Source organism: Parus major, chromosome 9 (assembly GCF_001522545.3).
Source record: "Parus major isolate Abel chromosome 9, Parus_major1.1, whole genome shotgun sequence".
Taxonomy (NCBI): Eukaryota; Metazoa; Chordata; class Aves; order Passeriformes; family Paridae; genus Parus; species Parus major.
Window position 1 is genome coordinate 23,518,147 of NC_031778.1, and position 9,376 is coordinate 23,527,522.

The following is a 9,376-nucleotide window of genomic DNA, read 5'->3' on the forward strand; positions in this document are numbered from 1 at the left end:
CTAATATATTTATAATTATATAATATAATATATATTATATTTAAATATATTATATTTATTATAGATAACTAATTTTAATTGCCCTATGATGTTTAATGAGATATCCAAGCTATGCCAACACCATCCCACCCCAAATGCAAATTCCAGGGAAATTCCCAGCTCTAGCAACACCCAAGCATGAACCTACTCCGAATTTTCAGGGCAAAACCAGCGATAATAAAAGTTTAATCCCATTTTTGCCCCCGATGGTGCTTTACAACTGCAATTCCCAAATGAAACCAAGTCGTTCTCTGGACATTTCCTGATTTTCAGTTCCCCCCGCCGCTGACTCATTGTGTCCTTTCCTGCTGTGCCTAAATCCACTTCCTCTCCCAGCTGAGGATGGATCCTGGCACAATAAATCCCAAATAAATCCCTCAGGCTTAATAAATAAATAAATAATAATAATAATATTAATTATAATTATATTATTATATAATAATATATTGTAATTATAATAAATCAATCCCAAATAAATGCCAGAGGAAGGATGTGGTGGCCACGAGCAGGGGCTGGGGCTGAGCCTGGCGTTTGTCACCTGCTTTGTGATAATCCCTGTCCCCTCCCCGCTCCTGCAAAGTGACACCAAAGCCACCCCCGAGGGGAGGAAGTGACACAACCCTAAAAATAGAAATAAATAAATCTATTCCACCCTTGTCAGCCAGGGTTTGGAGGATGTTTTTATCCCCATCCCAGCTCAGCTCTGCCTTGCTGGGATGCTCCAGGGGCATTCCCAGAGCTGATCCCACAGAGCTGAGCCAGTCTCCAGGGAAAATCCTGCATCCAGGAGCTGTTCCAGGCCCCGGGAGAAACCCCAAACCTGGCTCAGAACACAGCTGGGAGCTGCTGGAACCATGGCTGGGGACACCTGGGGCCCTCCTCAGTGCCAGGACCTGCTCCCTTGGGATGGAAAAGGCCACTTGAAATCCGGGATATCAAAAAGAAAATGAATTTTGGGATTGTCTCAGCACAGGAACCAAATCCTTTGGTGATCACCCCCTTCCCCACGGGCTGCCTGACCCACAGCCACCAGCATCCTCTGCTTGGAGCATCCCAAAAAAAAGGAATCCATGCTGTCCCCAGTGCCTGAGGAACACAGATCCCACTCCCTCTCTCCATGTGCCGGAGGGGGAAGAGCCTGATTCCCTTTTTCCAGCAGGAAGGAAAAGCTCAGAGCCCCAAAATCTGGAGCAGGTCAGCTTGGGGATCCCTGGGATGGGAGCACACGGAGCCAGCAGCACCAGGAACGCCGGGATGGGCATGGGAGTGGTGAAATCACCCCTGAGTGAGGCAAGGAAAGAGGGCACGGCGAGTTTGGGGTGCTTGGAACGCCCCTCGATGGCTCAAGGACAAGAAAACAGCAAAATTCCCCTTTCCTGAGCATCAAAGCATTGCTGGAGTCACTGAAATCCCCTCAGGGCTGGGGTGTGCTCCAGAGGGGGAGGAATTCCCAGTTCCTGCTGGGACCAGCTCCCAAACACCCCTGGACCCAAGGGAGGAGAGGATCCCCTGAATTCCCAGCAGAGTTCAAGGAAAACCCTCCAGGCTCCCAAAATCACAGCCATGGAGCACTCTGGGGATTGGGGTAAATTCCAGGATCTTGGAATCTCAAGTTGCCAGAACTATCAGGGAGAGATTCTCTACAAGAGAATGGGGTGACAGGACAAGGGGAAACGGTTTTAAACTTGTTTAAGAGTTTAAACTTAAAAAAAAATAATTTAAACTGAAAAGAGAGGAGGGATGGATGGGACAGAGGGAAGGAATTCCTCCCTGGGAGGGTGGGAAAGCCCTGGAATGGATCCCTGGCAGCATCCAAAGCCAGCTTGGATGGGGCTTGGAGCAGCCTGGGGTAGCAGGAGGTGTCCCTGCCCATCAGGATGGGTTTTAAGGCCCCTTCCAATCCAAATTATTTTGTCATTCCATGATTCCATCCCACACCACGTTGTTTTTATCGCAAATGTTGGAATCAACCTCTCCCACCAGTCCCTTCCCAGCACAAGGCATTTGCAAGTCTATAAAATTTAGGGATGAGCTGACACCAAGGCCTCCCCCTGGTGAAGCTTCCCTGAGCTTTGGCACACTCCAAGTGCTTTTCCAGAGCCTTTTTTTGGGATCTGAGTCTGAGCAAGGCCTCAGAGCTCCCTGACAAAGGCTCTGGTTCATTGTCAGGGCTGTGGGACATGTGGCAGTGACACGGAGCCTCCTCAGCTGGGCCAGCCTGGAGCGTTCTCCGTGGCCACCAGGCCTGGCCAGCACCTCCCCAGCTTTTCCACACTGGATTTTCATGGAATTAGAGCTTTTCACCAAGGCTTGTCCCTTGGAGTTACATTTTGCCACCAGAATTTGCACTGACTTTAAAGGAAAAGGCGATGTCAGCTGATTTCTGGAGCCTCCAAACCCCTCTGGGATCAAACCAAAGAAATCTCCTGAAGTCTCCAATTCTTTCAATTTCTTTAAGGAGCACTTTGTATTTCGTGCTTGTGAATTTTATGGATGAATTCTGGGGTTCACTGGGATCCTGGGGGGGTTTTCAGCCTCTCCTGGTTCACCCCTGGGGCCTGACACAGGGTGTGCCAACAAATCCCTCTCAAAAACAGCCAAACCAAGCCAATCCCAGCTCCTGGACACATCCCACACCCCAGAAAAACCCCCAGATCCGAGCCTGTGGCTCCACCACACCCCCTGTGACACCTCAGACATGATTTCTAAGCCAATAAAATCTCTTTTCTCCTCAGATCTCTTCTCCTTTTTAATTTTCCTCGCACGTGTGGAGCCTGGAACCATCTCCAGAGCGACCCTGCTGCCAGCAGATAGCTCAGCCCCTGCCTGCTGCCAAAACACGGAGCCAAATCCTGTTCCCAGGGGCAACTGGGAGCCTCCTGCCTCAGCCACGGGGTGCCCCTGAATTCTCTGCTTTTCACCAGAAATTTAAATTTAAAAAATTTTAATTTAAAAAATTTTAATTTAAAAAAATTGTATTTAAAAATCCGTGTTTTAGATGTGTCATCCACTCGTACAGCGAGGGTAAAAAACATGGATTAAAGCAGGAAGAAGCTGAGGATCCCAGCAGTGCTCCATGGATCTGTCAGACCCTGCTGAAAATACAGATTTACAAAGCAAACTGAAGGCCTGGCTGAGGCTGAGGGCCAGTAAAGCCCAGCTGAACCACACAGCAGAATAAAAGCTTTTTTTCCGGCCTAAAGCCTGGATTTACACGCTGGATTTTTATTCCATGTGGGCTCAGGAGCTCACAAAACATGACTCAGTGGGCACCAGCCACGGTTTTCCTGGTCACACTGCAGGAGGAATTGTGGAGCCCGAAATAAAATGTTTGATCTAGGGAAATAAATTGGAATAAACAAGAAAAGAAGCATGATCAAGAGAGAAATCCATGGCACGGAGAGTGCCAGCATCCAGCCTGATTCCAGGATGCATCCATGGAAAAGATGGAAGGTGCTGGGGCCTCCAGACCGTGGAAATTCCAGCCTAAATTCAAGGAATTCACTTGCAAACCTCAGGAGCCAGGCTGCACTGACAGCCCAGTTCTGGGGGAATCGGGGATTTGAGGCAGGAATGGAACACGACAGGAATTTGCTCCTCTTCCTCAGCACCTGCCCCACTCCCAGCTCCCTCCCTGCCATGGATTTGGTGACCTGGGCACAGCAGAGTTTTCCTGCTGGAATTCTTCCCAACCAAACCATTCTGGAGCATTCCCAAGCACTGATTTGTTCCTCTCTTTGATTTATTTTCAGTTTAACAGCTCCAAATAAAAAAGGGGGTGTGAGGAAGGAGCAGAGATTAAACGGTGCCACCAAAATCCCATCACTGCTGGATTCCAGCGTGATCCCAAATCCCGGGATCCACAAAAGGATTAAAACCCGACCTTTGGGTTAATGGGGTTGGGAGGGGGCTGGGTTGTTCCTAATCTCTGCAGCGCCCTAGCAAGGTCTGGAAACAGATTTACATTGAAAAAAAATTTTTTTTCCTTGGGATTTGCGTGGTTTCTGGCTGGTTTCCCTCTAATTTTTAAGGGTTTGGAGGAGAGGAAGCGATCCATGAACAAGCAGGGGGTGGAAGCAGGGAAAGGCAGCAGAGCTGTCGCAGTAACTCCCAGGGATTTTGGCCAGGCCTGTGCCGCATCATCATCACCATCATCATCATCACCATCATCATCATCACCATCATCACCATCATCATCATCACCATCACCATCATCACCATCACCATCATCACCATCCCAACCCCCGGAGCCGCTTCCAGCCGGGAAACAATGCCCAACCTTTAACCCCTGAGCTCCTGAGTATGCTGGGAAAACATCCGCTGCTCCCAAACAATGGCACCATTATTTATCCCGGCTGTCCAGAGCAACAGGCTCGGAGTGCAGGGAAACCAAAAGGCTGGGAGAAAAAAAAAGAATAATAACAAAAAAACCCAAAAAAATTTTAAAAATCCATCTGGGATATTTATTTTTTTTTTTCCAAACGGGTTAAAAAATGGAATTTCACTTCCAGAATTGCTCGGCTGAAAATATTCCGTGGAAAATCATCTCAGCTCGTCTCTGTTTGGTATCGCCTCCCTTCGTGAAGGATTTTGCAGCTGAGATATTTTGTTGGAAAACACGGCCTGAAGTTGGAATTAAACACGGGAATGGAGGGAAAACAAGGATGGGGAGCTGGCCTGGGCAAGGCCCTGCTTGCTGAGGGTCCAGCTCTGGGAATGGTTGGGAATGAGGGATTTCCAAAACAGCCTCACTCAACGTAGGCAGAGGCATTTCTCAGCATCACCGTGCCAGAGGGACAGATGTTGGTGCATTTAATAATCCACCGGTGCCACTGAGCCCCTAAATGAGCTATCGAACCCCTAAATGAGCTATCGAACCCCTAAATGAGCTATCGAACCCCTAAATGAGCCATGGAGCCCCTAAATGTGCCATCAAACCCCTAAATGTGCCATGGAGCCCCTAAATGTACCACTGAACCCCTAAATGTGTCACCGAGCCCGCAGGGAGCTGCTGCCCGTGCAGGTGCACCCACAGCGCCCATCCTCTCCTCAGAGGGAAATGAAACCCCAAACGCAGCTCCCAATTCCCCAGGAAAACAATCCTGGTGTTCCCCAAACACGGGGACCCCCGGGGCTCCCCCCCATCCCCGCTCCCTGCGGAACCGGGAGCAGCCCGCAGCCTGGGAATCACCGGCCCGCACTCGCGGAAATGTGGGAAGCGCAGGAAATGCTCTTAAAAAAGACATCCCTGAGCTGCGGCAGCTCCGGGAACGCGATCCCGCGGCTCTCCGGATTCCAGGGAGAGCTTTTATCCCGGGATGCAGGCAGCGGGATGCAGGCAGCGGGATGCGGGCAGCGGGATGCGGGCAGCGGGATGCGGGCAGCGCATCCCCGGCCCCGCTGCGCCTCCGAGCATCACATGGCAAGCACAAAAGCCCCGGGGCTGCTCTGCCTGCCGAGCCCCGGGGTGCTCAGGGGATCCCCGGATGCCCGGAGCGAACCCCGGGGTTCTCGGAGCGGATTCCCGGATGCCCGGACCGAACCCCCGGATGCTCGGAGCGAACGCCGAGATGCTCGGAGCGAACCCCGGGATGCCCGGAGCGAACCCCCGGATGCTCAGAGCGAACCCCGAGATGCTCGGAGCGGATCCCCGGATGCTCGGAGCGAGGCCGGAGCAGCGGCCCCGCGCTGCCGCAGCCGCATGGGGGGCACAGACCGGGGCTGGGGGTGCCCGGGGGTGCCCGGAGCTTCCCGGAGCTGCCCGGGGCTGGGGGCCAGGCCGCGCTCGCCCCTTACCTGGTAGGAGCAATTTTCCTGGTGAACCATCTCGGAGCATCATCCGCCGCTGCCGCCCCGCCGGCAGCGCCCGCAGCCCCGCCGGGGGAGGAGGAGGAGGCTGGGGAGGAGGAGGATGATGGGGAGAAGGCAGCAGCAGGAGGAGGAGGAGGAGGCAGCCAGGGAAGATGGATGCGGCCGCGCTGCTCCGCCTGCGCAGCGGCCCCGGGAGCGCGGGGGGGCCGGGCCGGGCCCGCTCCGCCCGCTCCGCGCTGGGCTCCGGGCGGGGCCGCTGCGGCCGCGCTCCTCTCCAGGAGGGGGAAAAAACCCCTCAAACCCCAGCCCGGGCACGGGGAGGCTCCTCCGGACCCGGCCGGGCTGCGGCAGCCGCAGGTCCGGCCCCCCGAGCCCCCCGGCACCGCCCGGCCGGGGATGGAGCTCGGCACCCAAAAGCTGCCAGCCCTGGAAAAACAGCTCCCGACACCTTCCCCGCTGCCTCGGGAATCCCGAGCGGGAGTTCCTGGGAGAGGCTGTGCCCTACATTCCCGGTTATTTTTGCCTCCTGGCGGCGGCGGGGAGGGAGCGGAGCTCGGCCCCGGCCGAGGACAGGGCCCGGCTTGGATATCCGGGAAAATTCCGGCACTGCAGGGTGGGTTAGGCGTGGGAAGGGGCTGCCCGAGCAATCGCATCCCTGGAAAGGCTGGAGAAACGAGTGGAATCGGGAATGTGGTGCAGTGAGCGCTGGGGGATCCTGGAGCAGATCCCGACCACAACACGAATCCCACCGGCCTCATTTCCCTGAGTTTCCCTGGCTGTGAATGGAGGTGAAGACACACTAAATCCCATTTCCAGTGCTTGTTTTGTCTGGACACAGCTCATCCAAGGGGCACTAAAACACCCAGACGGCGGCAGGCTGGGCTCACCCCATGCCCTGTGCAATCCCAGCCAGAAATTCCATGCCTTCCCTCTTTCCTTCGGCAAACAGGGATTTATCCTGCTCCGAGGCCCAGCTGTTCAGCCATTCACATGACTGAAATGCAGCAACACTTGCTCAGGGCAGCTCGGATTTGATTCCCCCACACCAGATGTGCCTCTAGAAAAAAAAAAAAAAAAAAGGCTTTTGTGGGATCATCACCCTGCCCCAGCTTTCCCAGCTTTCCCAGCTTCCCACCAGCACAGACAGGCTGGAGCAGCTGTGGGAGGATGGATGGAGAATCCCTGGAGTCCCCCAGACCCTCATTCCCAGTGCTTTCTCTTCCCTGCAGCAAAGAGCTTGGAAAAAAAAATAAATAAAGGCACTTCATTAAAAAAAGAATTAAAAAATTAATATATTCTGCATAAATTTTTAAGAGAGGGTGAAGTCATCCTTGGTTTTTCCTGGATCTGCAGAGAATCCCGTTCAAGCAGACATCAAAATAAAGATTGATCCAAATAAAGCATCCCCACTCTGCCATTCCCTGTGTAACCTTGGATTTGTTTGGAGAAGGTTCTGTGGCAAGCTAAAAACAGCTCCATGCCTTCCAGAAACTCAAATTCCATTCATTCTGTGCCTCACGAGGAAAATTCCCAATTCCCCCCCTCATTCCAGCGGTGACCCCAAAGCTCGGTGCCAACCTCCCCATTGCCAGGGCTGGAGTGGATCCCCAGGAATCAACAGCTTTTCCCTTTGGAAAAACAATCCCAGAGAGAGCCACCTGTTCCAGGCAGGCTCTTCCCCCCAGGCCACGGAGGTGGAAAAGGCCAGGAATTATCCTTGATCTCTGGATTTGCTCCCTGCTCCGGCTCCATCTGCATTCCCCGGCAGGAGCGAGGTGGGCAGGTAATGATTAAAGCTGAGGGGGATTAAACGGAGGGAAAGGCTCCTGGCACTTTTCCAGCTGGGTCAGCGGGAAGCGATGCTCTGGGATGAAGGATGAACACAGGCTGCTGCTTTCCATGGAGCCACAATCCAGTGGGAAGCTCCTGGGAGCCCCACCAGCCCCTTCTCAGCTGGGAAAAGAAATCCAGGGGGTGCCTGTCCTGTGTGGTTTGCGTTTCTTCACGAGGCACTCCCTGATTTAAGGTGTCTGACAGCACTTGGGAGATGATCCAGACAAGTTTTCCTGAAGCTTTCCCCAAAATCAGTTTTGGATTAGGAATGTGCAGCTCAGAAATCCCTGGAGAACATCTCCAGAAGGTGCCACTGGGGTGAAACCCTTCCCTCCAGACCCCTCCAGGGCCGGTCCAGAGGGATTTTGGGAAGGTGCTGCTCGGGACAGGGACTGTCCTGGAGGTGAGCTGGGCACCAGGAATGAGCCAGACCCAATTCCTGTGCGTCCACAGAGCCTCAGGACACCGGGAATTCAATCCCATGGCACAGGCAGCACAGCCCAGCCCATGGACACGCAGGGAAAGAGAACCCAGCTTTACCCAACACTCAAATTCTTCCAGGGAAACAATGGAATTTCCTTAATTATTCCTCTGCAGAAGGAGGAAACACCTGGTATCCCAAATTCTGGGGGAAAAGAGGGAATTTCTGCTTCTGTGCTTGTATTTTTAGGATTCTCTTTTGCCCCCGGCACATCCCGAGCCTTGTCCCTCCCCAGCTGGGGTGGCAAAGACAGGCAGAGAATTCCCAGGTTTTCTGCTTTCCCTGGCTGCCCCAGCTCCAAGGAAATCATTAACAGGACGGAGGGAGGAGCACAGGGAGGTTATCGGTTCTCCCATCCTCATTCCCGCTGGGAAAAGAAAACTCCTTCAAAGGAATAAAAGCGGGCAGGGAAGGCGATCCCTCCCATTCCCCGTGCCGGGAACCGTGGGAGGGAGGGAGGGAGGGAAGGGAAGGATCCCGGATTATTACAGCAAAGCCACATCCAGCCCTTTTCCCGACGTTTTTGGCATTTCCCATTCTCACACACATTGATTTTTACACACTCGTGTCGTGCTCAAAGGCTTCATCCACAAACCTTTGGAATGGGAAGGGAAAAAAGCAGGAGCGACAGCAAAGCAAGCCAGAATTCCTGCTGGAAACACCAGGAAATGTTTTCCTGCCCACAGGCATTCCCAGAGGGACCTTATCAGGTGGGAAGGTTTATTTTCCAGGCTGGTGTTGGCCAACCCACCCGGCTGATACAAAAGCCAGGCTCAATTAATGTTGGTTGTGTTTTAATCCCAAAATAAATACGCGGCTGGAGCGTGGAGCAGGTGAAAATCAGGGAGGAGTTCAAGACTTGGGAATGTTTTGTCTCCGTTTTCAGAGAATTGAGGGATCGTGGAATGGTTTGGTTTGGAAGGAATTGAAAGCCCATCCAGCCCCACCCCTGGGCAGGGACATTTTCCCCTATTCCAGGGTGCTCCAAGCCCCAGGACACTGCCAGGGATCCAGGGGAAACCTCGGGAAAATCCATTTCAGTGCGTCCCCACCCTCCCAGGGAACAATTCCTGCCCAAGATCCCATCCATCCCTGCCCTCTGGCACTGGGAGCCATTCCCTGGGTCCTGTCCCTCCATCCCTTGTCCCCAGTCCCTCTCCAGCTCTCCTGGCAGGGGCTCTGAGCTCTCCCTGGATCCTTCTCCTCTCCAGG

The 9,376-nt window shown here is 53.5% G+C and overlaps 1 protein-coding gene across 2 annotated transcripts in view; it reads right to left on the minus strand.

Annotated features, from left to right (window-relative positions):
- LOC107208889 (schwannomin-interacting protein 1) overlaps nt 1-9,376 on the minus strand; it is a 36,893-nt gene that overhangs the window by 13,004 nt on the left and 14,513 nt on the right. Inside the window, exon 1 of one of the 2 annotated variants that reach the window (XM_015637940.3) lies at nt 5,836-6,001. The exons of the other annotated variant lie outside the window; for it this stretch is intronic. Within the exon in view, the coding sequence (XP_015493426.1) occupies nt 5,836-5,865 (30 nt within the window). The 5' untranslated portion in view covers nt 5,866-6,001. Of the gene's footprint in view, nt 1-5,835; nt 6,002-9,376 lie in introns of those variants that run through there. 2 annotated transcript variants of the gene reach the window in all.